This window comes from Delphinus delphis, chromosome 3 (assembly GCF_949987515.2).
Source record: "Delphinus delphis chromosome 3, mDelDel1.2, whole genome shotgun sequence".
Classification (NCBI taxonomy): Eukaryota; Metazoa; Chordata; class Mammalia; order Artiodactyla; family Delphinidae; genus Delphinus; species Delphinus delphis.
Genome location: NC_082685.1, coordinates 49,869,698 through 49,892,840, shown reverse-complemented (window position 1 = coordinate 49,892,840; position 23,143 = coordinate 49,869,698). Strand labels below are relative to the sequence as shown.

The 23,143-nt window shown below is 38.9% G+C and overlaps 1 protein-coding gene across 1 annotated transcript in view; it reads left to right on the top strand.

Annotated features, from left to right (window-relative positions):
• The window catches only part of STK32A (serine/threonine kinase 32A), a 115,929-nt gene that overhangs the window by 42,099 nt on the left and 50,687 nt on the right, over window positions 1–23,143 (top strand). Inside the window, exon 4 of the mRNA XM_060007154.1 lies at window positions 20,146–20,319. Within this exon, the coding sequence (XP_059863137.1) occupies window positions 20,146–20,319 (174 nt within the window). The remainder of the gene's footprint in view (window positions 1–20,145; window positions 20,320–23,143) is intronic.

Here is a 23,143-nt window from a genome sequence, read left to right as displayed (position 1 = left end):
GTTTGATTCCTTGCCAAACTGCAAAACCAGAAAGTCATAGCACATCTAGATCCTACATCCCACCCCCAAATTCTTTAAAACACTTAGTGTTAACTTATATTTTATTTTAATATTGCTTATACATGTATCATTACTTCCAAAACTCTGAAACTGAACTTTAAAAAATTATACACCACTGCAAAATCAATTTTTAAAAATTTCAAGAGCCTTTTAGCATGATGAGTTATGATGTTTTAGAGAAACAAAATCACCACTTGCAACTTAATATATTTCAGTTTGAGATTAAAAAAAAAAAAATTATGCCTACTCCTGCTTCCCTGGTAGAGTTCCAAGGGCTGGATATCAGAACTAGAGTTGCATGGAAAGCCTCATGAGATGGGAGCAGAGACAGGAAAGATCAAAACATTTCTGAAGATGCAATTGATCTAGTTGGACTGTAAACACTAGTCAGGTAATCAGAAGTGGGATGCATGACAAATGAGAGGCTAGGAGAAGGGCACGGAGGGCAAAGTAAGAATCTCTGTATTTGGAAGTGGCACTGGGAAGTCCTCTGCCTGCCCTGGAATTCTGAGACAGGGGCAGCTAGGTCAGTAAGGAAATAAATTGCTTTTCTGGCTAGAGAGGCAGAGGGGTAGATGATACCATGAGCCAGATGAACTTGCCCTCTCTCCACTTCATCCACTCTGGAGAAATGACCAATCAAAATGTATGACTCAGCACGTCCTGGAACCCTCTCAGCCCAGCCAGGACCTGCCCAGCCACTCTCTGAATCACAAGTGGTAATTTGTGATCCATCAGTGACCCAAACTCATCCCCTTGGATTGTCTCTCTGCTGGAAGTCTACAGTTCTCCAGAAGCACAAAAAGTGTTCACTTCTAACATTTTTTTCTCTGGACCCCTGATAAATTCTCTGGCTAAGAGTCTGATCTAATTGTTCCTCATTATCATCTGAGCTTGGGGCTTGGCTTTTCTTTTTATATGGGTGGCAAGATGTTGTTATTCCCCTTTGCCTGTTTACTGGCTACATTATTCTCTGAGGTAGCTATCTCAAGAGAATCTGGAGAAGATAATAATAGTTATATTTTCCCCAGAGAAGCTTCATAAATACATCTCCAGAGCCAGCACAGATGAGCTGACAGATCACAAAATAGCATTTAAAGCTCTGCCCAGAGAAAGGTCAGAGCTGGAGGAAATCAGCTATTACATCAGAACATCAGGAAAATAATCTGCAACCTGTTAGGTGTGACATTTAAAAATCATCCACAATCTTTTTCATTGAGTAAATTATGGATTTTTGTTCATTTTATTGGAGGCTATAGGTTATGGTTTGAATCAGGCAAGTAAGTATGTGTATTACTGTCTCTGAGGCTTTTACGATCCCCTGCAATCAAAATTAGGTCCTTCCGTTAGTTTCTAGTACAGTATCCTGCACTTTTCCTTCAAAGCCCTTACCACATTTTATAACTACATATTTGCTTATGCAAATATTTATGTTGTATAGATGATTAGGTTTAAGATGAAGGAAACCATGTTCCTTGGTTTACTCTTTTAGCCTCATCACCTGTATGATAAATATACAATAAATAGTTGTAAAATGGCCACTGAATAAACAAGTGTTCATTATGTATCAAGCTAATAATATATGCTGGGTTGCTGATGGATGGAGATGAGCAAAGCACAGACTCCTCAAAGTGTTCAGTCAAATGAGGAATTCAGGCAAAAAGAAACCTAATGGTTATGATACAATACAATACAGTGCAACCATCTATAGCTAGGTTCCTGGAGTGTTCTGTAACAGAGAAATGGCTGGGTGCTGTGGAAGGGCAAAGAGGGATAACATCTAATTTATGTTTGGCAGGAAGAGGTCAGGAAAGACTAACGTAAAGGAGAAATGAACTCAGACAGAGTCTTTATGTCTTGTGAGATGTACATAAAACTTCTTCTGGCTAAAAAGGAAGTTTTAATGAACATTTATTATAACTATTATATGGTGGGTTCCTCAAATCCGTTCTATCCACTGCCAAAAAGATCTGTGTAAACTCTAAATTTTACATGTTTATGAATTTTAGATACATGGGTTTTGAACCTGGATATCCTGTACACACAAAATACACAAGGGTGGATGAGGTCATCTATGTGTGTTTTGATGAGGGCATTTAAGGTGGGTTTCTTCCCTTTTAGAACATTATAAGGCTACTTATGAGACAGAGAAAACGCACTTTGTAAGTTTCAAATCTTACTCTACTGCTGGGTTTTTCTGAAGATGGAAACTTGACAACATATTCTAGAGAGAGAATGTGGGGAAATAGGTACTCTCTTAAATTCCTGGTGGGGATTCAAAATGATACACCCTCTATGGAGATAATTTGGTAATATAGAGTCTAAAATTACATATGCCTTTATCCTTTGTTTTAACAAACTTTATCTTAGCAAACCCACTTCTAGGAATCTATCTCAAAGTAGTTCTGGCCAAAATACAAAAAGCCAGATGCAAAAAGTTTTTCACTATTGCAGTATCAGTAATAGCAAAAGGCTGGAAACAACCTGAATGTCCTTCAGTAGGGAACAGGTTGAGTAAACAAGTGACACCCATAAAATGCAGCACTACACAGCTGAAAGAGAGAATGAGAAGTATCTTTATATACTTTTATGGCCTGCTGTCCAGAATATACTGTTAAGTGGGAAAAGCAATGTAGCCTCAATTGATCTACAGATTCTACAAAATGCCTATCAAAATCTCAGCTAGATTCTTTGAAAAAAAATGGCAAGCTGATCTTAAAATTCATATATAACTTCAAGGAATCTGAAACTCAAGAAATTCAAGGGAATAGCTAAAACAGTCTTGGAAAAAAACAAGGTTGGAGGGCTCACACATGGTTTCAAAAGTTAATCCAAAGCTACAGTAATCAAGACAGTGTAGTACTGGCGTAACGATGGGTATGAAGCTGAATTGAGAGTCTGAAAACAAACCCTCCATTTAAGATCAATTGACTTTTGACCAGTATGCCAAGACAATTCAATGGGTAAAAAGTCTTTTCAGGGCTTCCCTGGTGGCGCAGTGGTTGAGAGTCTGCCTGCCGATGCAGGGGACACAGGTTCGTGCCCCGGTCCGGGAAGATCCCACATGCTGCGGAGCGGCTGGGCCCGTGAGCCATGGCCGCTGAGCCTGTGCGTCCAGAGCCTGTGCTCCGCAGCGGGAGAGGCCACAACAGTGAAGAGGCCCGCATACCAAAAAAAAAAAAAAAAAAGTCTTTTCAACAAATGGTACTGGGACAATGTGATATCCAAATGCAAAAGAATGAAGTTGGACCCCTACCTCACACTATACAAAAATGAACTCAAAATGGATAACAGACCTAAATATAAGAGCTAAAACTAGGGCTTCCCTGGTGGCGCAGTGGTTGAGAGTTCACCTGCCGATGCAGGGGACATGGGTTCGTGCCCCGGTCCGGGAAGATCCCACATGCCGCGGAGTGGCTGGGCCTGTGAGCCATGGCCACTGAGCCAGCGAGTCCTGAGCCTGTGCTCCACAACGGGAGAGGCCACAACAGTGAGAGGCCCGCGTACCGCAAAAAAAAAAAAAAAAAAGTTAAACATAGAATTACCATGCAATCCAGCAATTCCTATCCTAAGTATATACTAAAATAATTGAAAGGGATTCAAACAGATACTTGTACACTAATATTCATAGTGGCGTTATTCATAGTAATCAAATAGTAGAAACAATCCAAATGTCTGTCAACAGATGAATGGAAAAACAAAATGTGGTATATGCATAGAGCAGAATCTTATTCAGCCTAAAAAGGAATGAAATTCTGATACATGCTACATGAATGAACCTTGAACACATTATACTAAGTGAAATAAGCCTGATGCAAAAGGACAAATGTTGTATAATTTCACTTACATGAGGTGCCTAAAATAGACAAATACATACAGATAGAAACAGAGCTTACCAGGGGTTGGGGAGAGGGAGAATAGGGAGGTATTATTTAATGGGTAGAGTTCTTGTTCGGGATGAAGAAAAAGTTCCGGAAATAGGTAGTGGTGATGATTACACAACATTGTGAATGTACGCAGTGGCACTGAATTGTACACTTGAAGTGGTTAATATGGTAAATCTTATGTTATATATATTTTACCACAATCAAAAAATATTTTTTAAAAAGTTATTAATAGACAAATGGTGGTATTAAAGAAAACAGAGAGGGATAGGAGATTTTTTCTCAAGATACCTTGTTTTGCAGATTTGACTTTGATTTTATAAAATACAGAAATACTTTATATAACTCTAAAACAAAATGAAAATTTAAAAACAATCCCCCCAAATGGAATGTATAATAAAACAAATGAACCCAAGTATCTATCCAGTTTGAGGCATAACCACACAGAAATGTACTATTTCAAGTGAGTTTCAGACAATGACTTTATATCATTAGTGGAATTATACCTTAATGACAAAAAAGAATAGCAATATCTTAAAGTGTTTTCAGCAACGGTATTGCTGAAGGTAATGTTATATTGCTATTCTGAAAGTGTTTTACATCCATTATGGATAAAGCAAACAGCATGGAGGGTAATTTGGTAAAAACTTGAGAGATCTCAATATCTTTGAGAACTAGGATTTTCAGTAAGGAAGAAAGGAGTTACTGATATAATAGTGATGAGATTGGGCTTCCCTGGTGGCGCAGTGGTTGAGAGTCCGCCTGCCGATGCAAGGGACACGGGTTCGTGCTCCAGTCCGGGAGGATCCCACATGCCGCGGAGCGGCTGGGCCCGCGAGCCATGGCCGCTGAGCCTGCGCGTCTGGAGCCTGTGCTCCGCAACGGGAGAGGCCGGCGTACCGCAAAAAACAAAAAATTGTGATGAGATTAAGAGTCACTGCAGTCTTGAATATAAATTGAAACTATCATTATGAATTTACAGTGCATTTATCTTCAATTACATTTGTGTATGCCTATATATATATATATTATACCTATACTTATATCAAATATCTGTATCTAATCCTAGCTCTAGCCATTGAAAAGACCTAGTAACAATGACAATCCAATTGCAGCAGACACTTCTATCGCTCAGTCTGGAGGAGGAAATATCTTTTCATATCAGAAAGTCATAAAGCTATCAAAACCTACTAGGGTCATGTCAAAAAAACACATGATCCAACTTGACTATGTTCCTACTGGCCAAAGAATGGACATCAATAAGGGTGATAACCTACCAAACCCATGATTTCATTATGATTTAAAAAAAAAAACTTACTGTTTGCTTTGGGAGGATTCTAGGAAACCAACAAATCATTTTGAAAAGTGATAAATAAAAGACTTCAGCATTTGTTTTACGTTTTCTGTATGAACTGTACCTCAAAGTAACTAAATAATTGCTGAAAGCCAATTTCTCTTTATAAAAGTACTCCAGCTAAAATACAAAGGAGAAATGATAGAATTCAAATATTACAACCCATAAGAACTTTTTGGATCTAGGCATTCAGGTGCCTTTTTGGATCGAGGCATTCACCATGAAAAGAAAGACCTACTGATTATCTACCTCCTGCTCAAAGCACACCCCACCACCTGTGAAGTAGTCCTGCCCGCCACCCCCTGCATCAAACCTGAATCTGAGCAAACCTTAAGATCTAACCAGCAATTTTCACAAAATACAGAGAGTTGTGAAACATGTAGAAAGACGAGCCAGAAATGCAAACAGCAAAATTCAGGCTGTGTAACAGCTACAGCAAAAATGATTTGGTTTCTTCAACAAAAAATTACTAGGAATAAAAGAAGAGTTGGTCAGGGAAGCTATAGAATAAAAAAACATCTTAAAGGCACATAAACCAAGGACAAAGTATGGACCTTGTTTGAATCCATTTAAAGGACCCAAATATTCTATAAAAGTTCCTTTTTAAAAGAAGACATTTAATCATATATTAACGCATATATGTGGAATCTAGGAAAATGGTACAGATGAACTGGTTTGCAAGGCAGAAATAGAGACACAGATGTAGAGAACAAACGTATGGACACCAAGGGGGGAAAGCGGGGGTTTGGGGGGTGGGATGAACTGGGAGATTGGGATTGACATATACACACTAATATGTATAAAATAGATAACTAATAAGAACCTGCTGTATTAAAAATAAAATTCAAAAAAATAACTAAAAAATAAAAGCAGACATTTATAGAACAATCAGGCAATTGTGAACATTGAGTATTTGGTGAAAACCTCGAGTCTAGGTAATTTATAGAGATTAGAAGCTGATTCATCTGTGTTAGTTCCTTTCCTGATGAGACAACATAGATCATTTTTTCTTTTTCTAATGGAAATATATTTGACATCTAACATTGTGCAGATTTAAAGTGTACAACATGTTAATCTGACACATTTATATATTGTAATATGGTTGCCTTTGCGATAATTAGCACCTTTGTTGAGTTATATAATGATCCCTTTTTTTTAGTGGTTGGAATCACTAAATTCTAATCTCTTAGCAAGTTTATTGATTATAATACAGTATTGTTGTCTATATTCACTATACCGTGTACTAGATCACTGGGATCTAGTACAAGGAGACAAAATATATTAGGTATATCAAAGTAGAAATTTTTTTGTTGTATTTATTAGGCCTTTTAAATATAAAAATAAAATGATGCAATCTTACTGTTTAGATAACTGGTTATCTTATTTTTAAAACAAATTTTATGCATATACCAGCATACTTGTGTAATATGTTTCCTTTTGTGGTTGTGTTTATATATCCTTTTTTTACTGTATAGTTTTTATGTACACTAAGCATTCAGTACTGTAATGCATATTATAGTCTAAACATTTTCTTTCCCTCACTTTATCTCATAATATAATATCTTGAAAATCTTTTCATATGAGAATATAGATTTGCCTTATTTTTTTTTAATTGCTGTATAATCAGTAACATGAATTTACCATAATTTATTCACATGTTCCCCTATTAATGGGCATGCAAATTGTTTTTGATTTTTTATGATGTACTGTGTATCCTTACAAGTACATCTTGGTGTGATTTTTCAAGTGCATCTATAGTGAAAGTTTCTAGCAGTGAAATTACAGGGTCAAACACCATGTGTTTTTTCAAGAGGTATTTCCAAATTGTCCTCAGAGGCACTTTTACCAAACTACCTTCCATCCAGAGCACATGAGAGTGCCCAGTTCTCCAAGTTGTCACCGAGTGTGCCTCACCTCAAGCCTTGATGGAAGTGTTCTCACTCTGACACACTGAGTAGGAGTCAAACACGCTTGTTTAGGTTGTAAATTCCCTCCTTCTAAATTTATAGCAGAGAGAATTTAGATTCTTTTCTCAACTTGGTTCCCATGTTATCCTAGCCATGTACCTCTCTTTTACTTCAGTTTGTCATGCATGCTTTGGAAATTCAGTTCAAACACACACACACACACACACACACACACACACACACACAGCAACAACTGGGCATAGTTATTTATAAACTGTTGAAATCTGACTTTTGCAAACCTTAGGTTTTCTGTATTGTCATGGCAAATTCGTTAGATGAAATGATACTAGTTTGGTTTTATTTTTTGTGAGTTTCACACTAGACACACTTTGGAAAATTACTACAGAGCCACAAGAAGAGAAATATGATAGAGCAGTGCTCCAAAGAAAGACAATGGGACAGTGCACCCCAACCTCCTCTTTGCCCATTCCTCAGGGATCTCTTCTCACAAGGGCTAATGATTTTCCTAAACTGTGAAAAGATTGCCGTGGGCACTCCCTGGTCAGAGTCTGAAAAACACAGATTAATTTTTCTCCCATTTTAGTGCATAGGACAACAATGGTTCTTAAAAACACTTCTGTGGAGATCCCTGGCTGAAGATCAGAAATGTCCCACCATTGGAATGAGACTACCCAAAAGGCACACAAATTGAATTTTGAGAGTTGAATTGAAGGGGACGTAAATAAGTAACCTACTCCCTGACAGGATTTTATTATAAGCTTTAGATGCTTTTTTGTCGCATGAACTTTATTGGCCGCTGTGCACCCATGTATATTAACTGCATGGGTTTAGGTGCAATCCCGCCTCCACAATTTCCTAACATGTGGTTCTTGAGCAAATATTTAATCTCTCTACACCATAATCTTTTCTTTTCCTCCTAACCACTGTCCTCTTTTTTGCAACAATTTTATTGAGGTATATTTTACACATCGTAAAATTCACCCATTTCAAGTGTTCAATTCAGTGATCCTAAGTAATTTTACTGAGTGGTGCAAGTCACTATAAATCAATTTTAGAAACTTTTATCCTGCTAGTAAGATCCTTTGTGCCCATTTAGTTAATTCCCATTCCAAGCCTGAGCCCCAGGCAACTAATAATCTACTTTCTGTATCTATAAATTTGCCTTTTCTGACAATTTCATATAAATGGAATTATAAATATGTAATCTCTTGTGTCTCGCTCCTTTCATGTAGCATAATGTTTATGGGGTTCATCCATTATGTGGTCTGTGCTATTAATTTGCTCCTTTTTAGAGCTGAATAGTATGTCACTATATGGATGTACCACATTTTGTCTGTTCCTTCACCAGTTGATGGACATGTAGCTTGTCTCCAGTTTGGGGCAATAATGAATAATGCTGCAATGAACACTTGCATACAAGTCTTTGCATAGAAATGTGATTTTACTTCTCTTGGATAGATATCTAACAGTGGAATTGCTGGGTGATATGGTAATTTAATGTTTAACTTTTTGAGAGACTCACAAACTGTCTTCCAAAGTGACTGCACCACTTACATTTCCACCAGCAATGTATAAGGGTTCTCTTTTCTCTACATCCTAGAGCTGACATTTGTTATTGTCTATTTTATTTATTACAGCCATTCAGATGAGCATGGCATTTGTGGTTTTAGTTTCCATTTCTCTAATGCCTAGTAATGTTAGGCATCTTTTCATGTGTATCTTCTTTAGTGAAACATCTGTTCATATCTTTGCCCATTTTTTTCTTCGGTTGTATTTTTTTTTTTTTTTTTGCAGTATGTGGGCCTCTCACTGCTGTGGTCTCTCCCGTGGCGGAGCACAGGCTCCGGACGCGCAGACCCAGTGGCCATGGCTCACGGGCCCAGCCGCTCCGCGGCATGTGAGATCCTCCTGGACCGGGGCACGAACCCGCGTTCCCTGCATCGGCAGGCGGACTCTCAACAACTGCGCCACCAGGGGAGCCCCTGGGTTGTATTATTATTGAATTGTAGTAGTCCTTTGTAAATTCTGGGTATAATCCTTTTATCTGTTACATATTCGGCAAATATTCTCTCCTAGTCTGTTGCTTGCCTTGTCATTTTCTTAATGGCATCTTTTGAAGTGCAACAATTTTGAATTTAGATAAACTCTAATTTATCAAGTTTTTAATAGACCTTGCTTTTAGTATTGTATCTAGGAAAGTTTTACCTAATCCAAGGTCTCAAAGATTTTATCCTGTGTTTTACTCTAAAAGTTTTGTTGTTTTTGCACTTACATCTATGATCCATTTGAGTTATTTTTATGTATGGTGTGGAGGTCTAAGTTCATCATTTTTGGACGTGAATATCTAATTGACCCATCACCATTTGTTAAACCGATTATCTTTTCCTGGCATCTTAGTCAAAAATCAATTGACTATAAATATAAAGATATATTTCTGAACTCTTAGTTCTGTTCCATTGACCTATACCTCTACATTATGCCAGTACCACACTGTGTTGATAACTACAGCTTTATAATACATTTAGAAATTGGGAAGTGAAAGTCCTCTGATTTTTTTCTTCAACATCATTTTGGCTATTCTAGGTGTTTTGCATTTCCTTATAAATTTAAGAGATGCATGTCAGTTCATACAAAAACAAAAAGCCTGCTGGGAATTCGATAGGAATTGCACTGACCCTATAGATATTTTGGGGCATAATCGACATCTTAACAATATTTGAGTCTTTCAATTTATGAACATGGAATGTTTCTCCAGTTATTTAGATCTTTAATTTCCCTGAACAGAGTTTTGTGATTTTTTTGTGTATGTCTTGCTCTTCTTTGCTAAATTTTAATTTAATATTCTTAAGCATTTTATTATCTTTGAACTTTTCTGAACACAATTGTATTCTTAATTTTATTTCCATTTTGTTCACTGCTTATATAGAAAAATACAATTGGTTTTTGTATATTGATCTTGTATCCTGAAACCTTGCTACCTTGATTATTAGTTCTAATGGTATTTTGTAGTTCCCTTATGATTTTCTATATGCAGAATCGTGTTGTCTGTAATTAAAGGAAGTTTCATTTCTTCCTTTCCAATATGCCATTCTTCCTTCCTTCCTTCCTCCCTGCCTTCCTCTCTCCCTCCCTCCCTTCCTCCTTCCCTTTCTTTCTTTCACTGGCTAGAATTGCCAGTACTGTATTGAAAAGAAGTGAGGGGAGGTATTCTTGCCTTGTTTCTGATCTTAGAGGGGGAAGTATTCAACTTTAGGGTTTTATTGCAGATACCCTTTATCAAATTGAGGAAGCTCCCTTCCATTTCAAATTTGTTAAGAGTTTTGATCACGGATGAGTGCTGTATTTTGTCAAATGCTTTTCCAGTGCCTATTGAGATGATCATAATGTTTTGTCCATTATTCTATTAATGTATTATATTCATTGATTTTCAGATATTAATCCCACTTGGTCATGGTGTATAACTTTTTAAATATGTTGATGGATTTGGTTTGCTATTTTTTCTGATGACTAAACCTGAATTTCTACCATTAGTAAAAATGAGGATAAAGATATTACTTACCGAGAGAATCACCAGACATCATGCATGGCAGAGAATCTAACATGAAGAGCAGCAGAATCACAACTAACTGCTGAACAATCATTGACAGGAAGACACTGGAACTCACCAAAAAAAGATACCCCACGTCCAAAGACAAAGGAAAAGCTGCAATGAGATGGTAGTAGGGGCGCAATCACAATAAAATCAAATCCCATAACTGCTGGGTGGGTGACTCACAAACTGGAGAACACTTATACCACACAAGTCCACCCACTGGAGTGAAGGTTCTGAGCCCCATATCAGGCTTCCCGACCTGGGGGTCCAGCAACAGGAGAAATTCCTAGAGAATCAGACTTTGACAGATAGTGGGATTTGATTGTAGGACTTCGACAGGACTGGGGAAAGCAGAGACTCCACTCTTGGAGGGCACATACAAAGTAGTGTGCACATCAGGACCCAGGGGGAAGGAGCAGTGATCCCATAGGAGACTGAACCAGACCTATCTGCTAGTGTTGAAGGGTGTCCTGCAGAGGTGGGGGCCGGCTGTGGCTCACAATGGGGACAAGGACACTGGCAGCAGAAGTTCTGGGAAGTACTTCTTGGTGTGAGCCCTCCCAGAGTCCACCATTAGCCCCACCAAAGAGCCTGTAGGCTTCAGTGCTGGGTCACCTCAGGCCAAACAACCAACAGGGAGGGAACTCAGTCCCACATATCAGCAGACAAGCAGATTAAAGTTTTACTGAGCTCTGCCCACCAGAGCAACACCGGCTCTACTCACCACCAGTCCCTCCCATCAGGAAGCTTGCACAAGCCTCTTAGGTAGCCTCATCACCAGAGGGCAGAGAGCAGAAGCAAGAAGAACTACAATCCTGCAGCCTGTGTAACAAAAACCACATCCACAGAAAGACAGACAAGATGAAAAAGCAGAGGACTATGTACCAGATAAAGGAACAAGATAAAACCCCAGAAAAACAACTAAATGAAGTGGAGATAGGCAACCTTCCAGAAAAAGAACTCAGAATAATGATAGTGAAGATGATCCAGGACCTCGGAAAAAGAATGGAGGCAAAGATCGAGAAGATCCAAGAAATGTTTAACAAAGACCTAGAAGAATTAAAGAACAAACAAGCAGATGAACAATACAATAAGTGAAATGAAAACTACACTAGAAGGAATTAATAGCAGAATAACTGAGGCAGAAGAATGGATAAGTGACGTGGAAGTCAGAATGGTGGAATTCACTGCCACAGAACAGAATAAAGAAAAAAGAATGAAAAGAAATGAAGACAGCCTAAGAGACCTCTGGGACAAAATTAAATGCACAAACATTTGCATTATAGGGGTCTCAGAAGGAGAAGAGAGAGAGAGAAAGGACCTGAGAAAATATTTGAAGAGATTATAGTCGAAAACTTACCTAACATGGGAAAGGAAATAGCCACCCAAGTACAGGAAGTGCAGCGAGTACAAGACAGGATAAACCTGAGGAGAAACATGTCACACCACATAGTAATCAAATTGACAAAAATTAAAGACAAAGAAAAATTATTAAAAGCAACAAGGTAAAAATGACAAATGACATACAAGGGAACTCCCATATGGTTAACAGCTGATTTCTCAGAAGAAACACTACAAGCCAGAAGGGAGTGGCATGATATACTTAAAGTGATGAAAGGGAAGAACGTACAACCAAGATTACTCTACCCGGCAAGGATCTCATTCAGATTCGATGGAGAAATCAAAAGCTTTACAGACATGCAAAAGCTAAGAGAATTCAACACCACCAAACCAGCTGCACAACAAATGCTAAAGGAACTTATCTAAGTGGGAAACACAAGAGAAGAAAAGGAACTATGAAAACAAACCCAAAACAATTAAGAAAATGGTAATAGGAACATACATATAAATAATTACCTTAAATGTGAATGGATTAAAAGCTCCAACCAAAGGACACAGGCTCGCTGAATGGATACAAAAATGAGACCCATATATATGCTGTCTACAAGCGACCTACTTCAGACCTAGGGACACATACAGATTGAAAATGAGTGTGAAAATGACTCTACTACCCAAAGCAATCTACAGATTGAATGCAATCCCTATCAAATTACTAATGGCATTTTTTACAGAACTAGAACAAAAAATCTTAAAATTTCGATGGAGACACAAAAGACCCCGAATAGCCAAAGCAGTCTTGAGGGAAAAAAACAGAGCTGGAGGAATCAGACTCCCTGACTTCAGACTATACTACAAACTACAGTAATCAACACGATATGGTACTGGCACTAAAACAGAAATACAGATCAATTGAACAGGATAGAAAGCCGAAAGATAAACCCATGCACCTATGGTCAACTAATCTATGACAAAGGAGGCAAGGACATACAATGGAGAAAAGACGGTCTCTTCAATAAGTGGTGTTGGGAAAACTGGACAGCTACATGTAAAAGAATGAAATTAGAACACTCCCTAACACCATACACAAAAATAAACTCAAAATGGATTAGAGACCTAAATTTAAGATCAGACACTATAAAACTCTTAGAGGAAAACATAGGCAGAACACCCTTTGACATAAATCACAGCAAGATCCTTTTCGATGCACCTCCTAGAGTAATGGAAATAAAAACAAAAATAAACAAATGAGACCTAATGAAACTTAAAAGATTTTGCACAGCAAAGGAAACTATAAAAAAGACAGCCCTCAGAATGTGAGAAAATATTTGCAAACGAATCAACAAGGATTAATCTCCAAAATTTACAAGCAGCTCATGCAGTTCAACATTAAAAAAACAAACAACCCAATTAAAAAATGGGCAGAAGACCTAAATAGACGTTTCTCCAAAGCAGATATACAGATTGCCAACAAACACATGAAAGGATGCTCAACATCACTAATTATTAGAGAAATGCAAATCAAAACTACAATGAGCTATCACATCACACCGGTCAGAATGGCCATCATCAAAAAATCTACAAACAATAAATGCTGGAGAGGGTGTGGAGAAAAGGGAACCCTCTTGCACTATTGGTGGGAATGTAAATTGATACAGCCACTATGGAAAACAGTATGGAGGTTCCTTAAAAACCTAATAATAGAACTACCATACGACCCAGAAATCCCACTACTGGGCATATACCCAGAGAGAACCATAATTCAAAAAGACACATGCACCCCAATGTTCATTGCAGCACTATGCACCCCAATGTTCATTGCAGCACTATTTATAATAGCCAAGACACGGAAACAATCTAAATGTCCATGGACAGACGAATGGATAAAGAAGATGTGGTGTATATACACAGTGGAATACTACTCAGCCATAAAAAGGAAAGAAATTGTGTCATTTGTAGAGACGTGGATGGACCTAGAGATTGTCATACAGAGTGAAGTAAGCCAGAAAGAGAAAAACAAATATCATATATTAACGCATATATGTGGAACCTAGAAAAATGGTACAGATGAACTGGTTTGCAGGGAAGAAATAGAGACAGAGATGTAGAGAACAAACACATGGACACCAAGGGGGGAAAGTGGGGGTGGGTTTGGTGGTGGTGTGATGAATTGGGAGATTGGGATTGATATGTATACAGTGATGTGTGTAAAATAGATAACTAATAAGAACGCGCTGTATAAAAAGATAAATGAAATTTTTAAAAAAAGATATTACCTCACAGGTTTATAGTAACAATCAAATGCAATAATATACATAAAGTACCTAGCATGGTATCTGACATATAGTAAGAGCTCAGTTAATGGTAATCATGTCGATTATACCACTGACAATAAATATATTCATAAAAGGGAACCCTCCCATACTGTCAGTAGGAATGTAAATTGGTTGCAGCCACCATGGGGAACAGTATGGAGGTTCCTTTAAAAACTAAAAATAGAGTTACCATATGATCCAGCAATCCCACTTCTGGGCATATATCCAGAAAAGACAAAAGCTCTAATTTGAAAAGATACATACACCCCAATGTTCATAGTGGCACTATTTACAATAGCCAAGACATGGAAGCAACCTAAGTGTCCATCAACAGATGAATGGATAAAGAAGTTGTGGTATATATATACATATACAATGAAATATTACTCAGCCATAAAAACAAATGAAATAATGCCATTTGCAGCAACATGGATGGACCTAGAGATTATCATACTAAATGAAGTAAGTCAGAGAAAGACAAATATAATATCACTTATATGTGGAATCTAAAAAAAATAGCACAAATGAACTTATTTACAAAACAGAAACAGACTCACAGACATAGAAATCAAATTTATGGTCACCAAAGTGGAAGGGGTGGGGGGATAAATTGTGAGTACAGAATTAACAGATGCACAACTACCATATATAAAATAGATAAACAACAAGGATTTACTATACAGCACAGGGATCTATATTCGATATCTTATAATAAACTATAATGGAAAAGAATTAAAAAAATATAGATATACATATGTATGTATAAGTGAATCACTTTGCTGTACACCTGAAACTAACACAATATTGTAAATCAACTATAAATCAATCAGTATCTTCATATAATTACCTCATATAAAATAATAGGAAACAATTGCATAAAACAAGTTAATCTGCTTAATACCAGAGTTATATTACATTCATGGGTGGAAGAAGAAAGGTAATTTTAATAGCTATCTTCCAAGTACTTCCATGTACTCTTTTAAGCACTTTATGTGTATTAACTACACTTGATCTTCCCAACAGCCCTATGAGGTATATACTACTATAGATGGGCATGCTGAGGGCTTATATAACTTGCTCCATCCAGTTTTAAAGATGTTAAAGGGCAGAGCTGGGATTTAAACACAAGCAGTCTGTTCCCAGGGCCAAGTTCCTTACCACCATGCTCTGAGCCATGCTTTGCGCTAATTACTTTACAAACATTATATCTAATTTGCTCTTTGCCACATGGTACATAAAATCATTTCCAATGTACAAATATCCTCTCAGAGTTTCAGTTTCCTTTAAGGGACTTGCTCCAGATTCACATGTGATATTTAAACCCAGGCCTGCCTAAAGCCTATGCATTTTCCATTTGTATTTTCCTTAAATATGTTTTTAAATGGATTCCATCTTTGATGAATCAATGTCTTTTTCTACAAAAGCTGAGAGCTTTAAAAAGCAATATCTAATAATATTTGTCCTGCATTTCCCATGCTTTGCTAGATGGAGACATCATAACTGACAGACATCAGAAATGGTAAAGTCTGAATGGGATTTGATACAATAGTTCTGGAATAAGCAGCAGGTTGCCCTAGTGTCACGGTTTTCAAGCTTTTTTTATCTTCAACCCACGGGAAGAAATCTATTTTTCATCACAACCCAGTAGATATACTCACAGAGACACACGTTATATTCACAAAAACAATGTTTGGCCTTATATGTTAATAGCATTTATTTTATTTTATTCAGTCTATTTTATTTCTTCCAAAAAAGTGCTTGTTAGGACCAACCAAACTGATTTCACAACCATTAGTGCGTTATGAGCCACAATTTGAAAAACCCTCCATTGGAAAATAGATCTCTTCCAGTGCTCCAATTCAGATTTATTTCTAAGTGGCCTGCATGAGACAGCTTCAAGAAGGTGAGTGACTGATTTGCTAGCCATGCTAATTTCTAAAAATAGAACCTAACAAATGTATATCAGACCCACCCAAACTGAGTTTTGTTTTTTTTTTTTTTTTTTGCGGTACGCGGGCCTCTCACTGTTGTGGCCTCTCCCGTTGCGGAGCACAGGCTCCAGACGCGCAGGCTCAGCGGCCATGGCTCACGGGCCCAGCCGCTCCGCGGCATGCGGGATCTTCCCGGACCGGGTCACGAACCCGTGTCCCCTGCATTGGCAGGCGGACTCTCAACCACTGCGCCACCAGGGAAGCCCCAAACCTGAGTTTTAATCTTGCTTTTCTCTTTCCTTTTTTTAGTTCATTCATGAATTTGTTACTTTTTCTACAACTGTTTTTAGAGTCTACATTTCAGGAAGCATACAGGGACCGAGGAATGAAGGATGAGTAAAAACAGGCATGCTTCCTGATGGCAGAGTGGGAATGAAAGCTGTTAATCCAAAAGCATGCAGGAAAATATTTTCAAATTATGATAAGTTGAGCGAACAAGAATACGGCACTGTGTATAACAGGGAGACAAGGTTTGATATGGAGTGTTAGAAATGTCCCTGTGAGGTGTCCTTTGGGCTGAGACTGAAAGAGGAAGAGACAATAACCAGGTAGTGGACAGCATTGTGCGTGCAGGCAAGGTCATACCATATCACAGTCTTCTAAAGCTGGAGGGGGCATGAACTGCTAGTTGAGTAATGGAAGGAAAAGATCTTCAAAATAAGTCTGGAAAAGTAAACAGGGCCAGACCACACAGGGTCCTGCGGACCATGGAAAGAGGTGAAGGGGTTTTATGGGGCTGCATAACATAAAACTCACATTGTAAAAACATAACCATGGTGTGTAGAACGAATTGGAGAGGTTCAACATTACACAGAGAGAGCTGTGTATAGTCTATGGCAATATGATGGAGTAGGGTGGAGCAGGGTGGTGGTCCTTTGTTACTTATCTCCGTTCTTACTGAGCAGACTTTACAATGCATTTCACATGCAGTGGGACCAGATTTACTAATTTTGGAGCTGTCAACTAACAAATAAGCCATGATATAGCATTTTTAAAAAGTAATGGAAATGCATCATTGAGTCTATGGGATAAATGGCCAAGGTATAGGGAAGCTCTTTCACTTTTAGGTTTAAACAATCAGGTTATGATATGAACCTTCATATCCTAGTTATTACCAAACTGTGTTGTGCCCACATGTTACTGGATATAGTCCTGGAAATTAAAATCTTATCTTCTCTCCCTCTGAGAGTCTAGGATCTGTGATAGAGGGCTACAGGTCTGATGTGCCGAAGGGGAAAAAGGATTTTTAACAACCAACTGGCTCCATGATTAAATAAATTTAAAATCATACTGGCCAAGGGAAGCATGTTGCCTCTTGCCTGCGCTGCTTCTTCTCTAATAATCCCCTGCGTGGCCGGACACTGTCGTTAACTTGACACAACTGGCACCTTTATCAGCTTGTTCTTTGAATAAAAATCGCTGAGCCCAAGTCGCAATAAAAATGTTCGTTCACTTAGGGTGAATTTAATAATACACTTGTCCCTCACTTCGAGTTAAATAGAGTAATGGGAGAGGAGTCCTCTTCTCTGTCACCGGGTTTGGGACCTCCGCCTGCCTCCAGTGGGGAGCTGAATGCAGCCAATCACTGCTCTCTATGCGAACCCAGTCTGCCTGGGTTGTATCCATTGGCAGCGAGTTACGTTCATGGTGAGCATTCTCTTCTCCCTTCTTTTGGTACCCAGTTCTCAGCCACCTCATTTGCCAGCTATCCCAAGAAGACACTGCTCTCATCCCATGAGCCATCATCGTTTGTTATATTAGCTAAGGGCAGCCTAAGTGCAATAGATCCCGGTCAGGGTTACGTATAACTAGCACATTATTACTTCCTGAAAGACCTGTAAAACAATGGATATAACGTGTAGTGGTGCAGCTGGGAGGATTCCGAACCAAATAGCCCAGGTTCAGGAACCTATCCTGGTGCCCATCAAACCTATGGCAGAGATGCCCAGCCAGTCCTTGCAAGGAGGTGAACAATAACACTTCCTAAAAGACAATACCAAGGATGCGCTGCCCACATTTTTACAAGCCCTTCCCGTGTTTCTGTCTAAATTCTCCCTAAGGGCTTAATTTCTGACATCTTCTGTGTGAATCAGTCCTCAGTGGTAAACAGAATTTTATTTACTGAACAAGGAAACACCGAGGACCTAGTCTTCATTAGAATGTTACTGCCTCAGATTAATGCTTCATTGAATTTCTCTTTTTTCTTTTGTTTGCAAGTCCTCTCCTCCTCTAGCACAATGATCACTCTAAAGAAGAAAATGTACTCAGTACAGTTCTCCCATCATTGATATTCTATGTTTGTTTCCTAAGCAAAGAACTTGTCACTAGGAATTCGTTTGCATCCTGGGCACTGCTTTGCAGACTCTTAATTCTGTGATTCAAATAAAACTTGAAAATACGATCTCAGTGACATGATGTCAAAAGAAACGTGTTGACATAGTGCTGATACAGAGAGCTTTCTGTGACTAGAAATCATGTCTGTGCTTTGAGGAAAACAAAACGAGTCATAGCCGTTGGAATGCATTTTTACAAAAGACTCTTTGCAGGGAGCAGAGGCCAATTCTGCTGGCCTGTGTCTCCTTCCCTCTTCCCGTCCGTCCAGCCCATGCTCCTTCAAGTGTGAAGTCCCTGTCTGATCATACGTCCTGCTTAAACCTCTTCACCGTCTTTCCAACGTGTACAGACTCGTGAACAAGCTCCTGTCATGGGATCTGCCCTCTATCTTTCTCTCCAGGCTCAAGCTTCCCCGTAACACCTGTCGTTCCAACAAACCCAAACTATTTTCCTTTCCCCCCTCACACTGTGTTCTTTCCCATGTCTGTGCTTAATTCCTGCTGTTTTCCTCTCTCAGATCTTCCTTTTGGACCTGGAGACCCCTTCACCTCTACCATTTATTGGGTGTTCTACCTCATGCAAATTACTGAAGCTTCACCGGGCCTTGATTTCCTCATTTGGAAAATGGGAGCATAAGAGCAGCATTGTGGGGTTAATGACACCACATTTGTGGAGTCCTTTAGCGTCTGCCCCAGAGATGTTGCTTTATTTTGTAGTTATTATTATTGTCACCATCCTTCAAAATTTAACTCAGTTTTCTCCTCTGCTGAGAAGATTTCCCTTCCCTCCTTATCCCAGAGACTGAGCGAATTACTGCCCTGTACTGTGCACTTACTTCTTTATTGCCCTTTTTATATCTTTTTCTTATCATTTATGTGGTTCATGATTTGTTATAATGTTGCTGGGCAATGAAGTTGTTAGTGTGGAAAAATAAGCACGAGGTGCTTCAAGGAGGGCTTGTAACTCATATTTTATGGACCTCCTGCAACAGTGTGTTCAGGATATGATCGTTAATAATAGGTGAATAAATGGGGTGTTCTTTATTTCCTGGGCTTTATAGCTTTGTAGACCTCCAGTTAATGGGTTCTTACTATATGCCAGGAATGACATTAAATATTACACTCATCATATTTAGTCTTCACTATGATCAAATGTGGAAGATCTTCTTATCATTCCCATTTTACACATGTGGAAACGGAGGGCCTGGAGTGAGTAATAGACCAGTACTCCCAAAGCCTGAACCCTTAGCTTAGGAAAGTTCTGCTCTGATCTGTAAGGTGTCCTTTGCCTCTGGGCCTCTTTAGTGTGTACATGTATTTAACCCACTTGCATTTCTAATTCCCCTCCAGGTACTCCTTCCAAGATGAGGAAGACATGTTCATGGTGGTGGACCTGCTGCTGGGCGGGGACCTGCGTTATCACCTGCAGCAGAATGTCCGCTTCCAGGAAGACACTGTGAAGCTCTTCATCTGTGAGCTGGCCATGGCCCTGGACTACCTGCAGAGCCAGCGCATCATTCACAGGTGAGTCAAGTCCAAGGGGACAGCCTTGGTCTGAATGCACAGGAGGGAATGCACAACCTGAAGCATTCAACAGGTCCTCGTTGAACGTGACATCTAATTCTTACTTAATTCTTACAACATCCCTGGTGTATTGTCCCCATTTTTCAGATTAAAAAAAACCAAAAACTGAGCACATTGAGCTTAGTCTGCCCAAGGTCACAGTTTGTAAACAATAAGACCAGAATTAGCGAGTGTTGGTGCTGCTTATAACTAAGCCTAGACAAAGAGAAGAAAAGGTGACATATAGGAGCTTAATAAATATAAATTAATTAATCGAAAGAGAAATGGAGGAAGTGCATGAAGGGAAAGAAATAGAATGGGTAGGAGTAAAATTCTTTGGGGAGAACATTTGAGTCCTAACATCTGCCTGTCATCTACCCTATTGTGAGGGCAAGCTGCAGACAGAAGTTAGCAAAAGCAATGTATCTCCTTCACTTGGGGCATTTGTGCTAAAGACAAACAAATAACACAAGTAGCTATAAACCCAAACAGACAACAGAGAGAAGAGGATGCTTTATGTTTATATAGGAGATCGTAGTTTTTAATGGCAAGTTCCTATATAATATCTCACTTGATCTCTGTAATAAGTGATAAGTGAGCTGAGCAGGTATAGTTAGACCAGTATTAAATATGAGATTTTGTGACCTGGAGGCATTAAAGTATCATCTAGGTTACTTATAAGAAGTTTGAACCTAATCACCATCAAAGCAGCTACTATTTACCTGGCTTTCTATATGCCAGGTACTGCTAGGGACTTTCGTATATTATCCTGTTAAATTCTCAAAACTCAAAGAGGACTCCACATTTCATTACAGTATTCCCATTATACAGATGAGAAAAGTGTGGCTCAAAGATTTGCCAAGGAGAGACCCTGACAACTGGCATTGCCGGGATTCAAACCTATATCTCTCTGATCCTAAAGTCAGAGCTCTGTCTACTATACTACCTTGCACTAATTACACATAAGAAATATATACATTAATTAATTATGCATTGTTAAATGAACAACCAACATGTGACTCTGCCACTGTCATCTCTAATCCTTGAAGAATCTGCTGAGTTTTTAAGTTTAATTATGTCTCATTTACTGAAAATTTGTCTAGATAAAATTTTTGCCCACCACTAGTTGACATTTATCTAGAATTTATCAGGACTAGTACAGGGCCTGTGGTTGAAGATGTAACATCGTAATTTATAGATTCTCCATGCAAGCACTGTGGACCAATCCTTTTTCTTTTTTCCTCTCTTTTTGGCCTTGGCGCTTACATAATTATTATTTAATTTTCTATCTTTGGAAGGGCCCATTTGTATTGGAAACGTGCTCTTCAGGCAATGGATAAATGGAAAGCAGACCAGTTAATCATGTGTGATCTCGGAAGTAAATTTACACACCCGGTGTTTTTGTCAATAACTGGGAATCCTGTTGACAAGCGATCTTTCTCCCATACTGGCTTTCTGCTACCTCCCGCCTAGTTCTTTCCGAGGAGAAACTTTTCATATTTGTAGGCTATAGAGTCCCTGTCAGGGTCTTCATGCTCACTCATCCTCCCCCAAATTGCCAACCCACAGTCTGTTTGGGGTGCTGACATTGCAGATCTCAGGCAGAAGCCAGGGACTATGAAAAGCCAACATCACCAGAGGCCACCTTGTAACTTTCTCCCTTCTCTGTTTGAATCTGAGTTCTGTGGCTTCTTTCTCTGAGCTTCATTTTCTCAGTCATCACAAGTCAAGATGCTCTGAGCATTTTTGCCGTGTGCTTAGAACCATGTTCCAAGAAGAATACAGGAGAAAAACGAAACAGAAAACTTGATACAATTTTCACCCCCAAGGAACATAACCATACGAAATAGCATTGTTTTCTGTCCTTGTCTCCCTCACTCTCTTTTGCTCCTATCACGGTTTTGCCACTTGAATAAGAAACCAAGGACTAAGTTTCTGCTCCTTGCCCTTTACACACTCACAATTACTACCTAGTGCCCATCTTCAGAGGGCCTCTTTGTACTGAAATGTCTCCTCCTCATGGCAGATGAATGGAAGGCAAACACCATGACATTATGAATGCTGGGTTAAAATGAGATAGCATCCTAGGACAGGAATAAAGATGCAGATGTAGAGAATGGACTTGAGGACACGGGGAGGGGTAAGGGTAAGCTGGGACGAAATGAGAGAGTGGCATGGACATATATACACTACCAAATGTAGAATAGATAGCTAGTGGGAAGCAGCCGCATAGCACAAGGAGATCAGCTCGGTGCTTTGTGACCACCTAGAGGGGTGGGATAGGGAGGGTGGGAGGGAGACGCGCAAGAAGGAGGGGATATGGGGATATATGTATACGTATAGCTGATTCACTTTGTTATACAGCAGAAACTGACACAACATTGTAAAGCAATTATACTCCAATAAAGATGTTAAAAAAAAAACACAAAAAACAATCCAGATGTATTTCTACTGCCCATATGTCCTACCTTGCCTCCCCATGCGTTATATTTTATAGTCAATCGTAACATTTTTTACCTCTCCTGAGGAGTTGTGATGTTTGGGGTATGTAATTACCTAATGTCTGTGTGCTGTGCTAAATTGTAAACTCCATGAGTTGGGGCCATGCGTGTTGTGCTTCTCACTGTGTAACCAGTGTGTGACAAAAATCTGAAGGAATGAACACTGCCCAAACCACACGGATGACAGATTGACTAAAAGCCCAGCTTTACAGATAACAAAGACGAAATTAAACTAGAAGGCATTAAAGCCATAAATTTCAGAGCTACCTTGGTCTTCACATTGG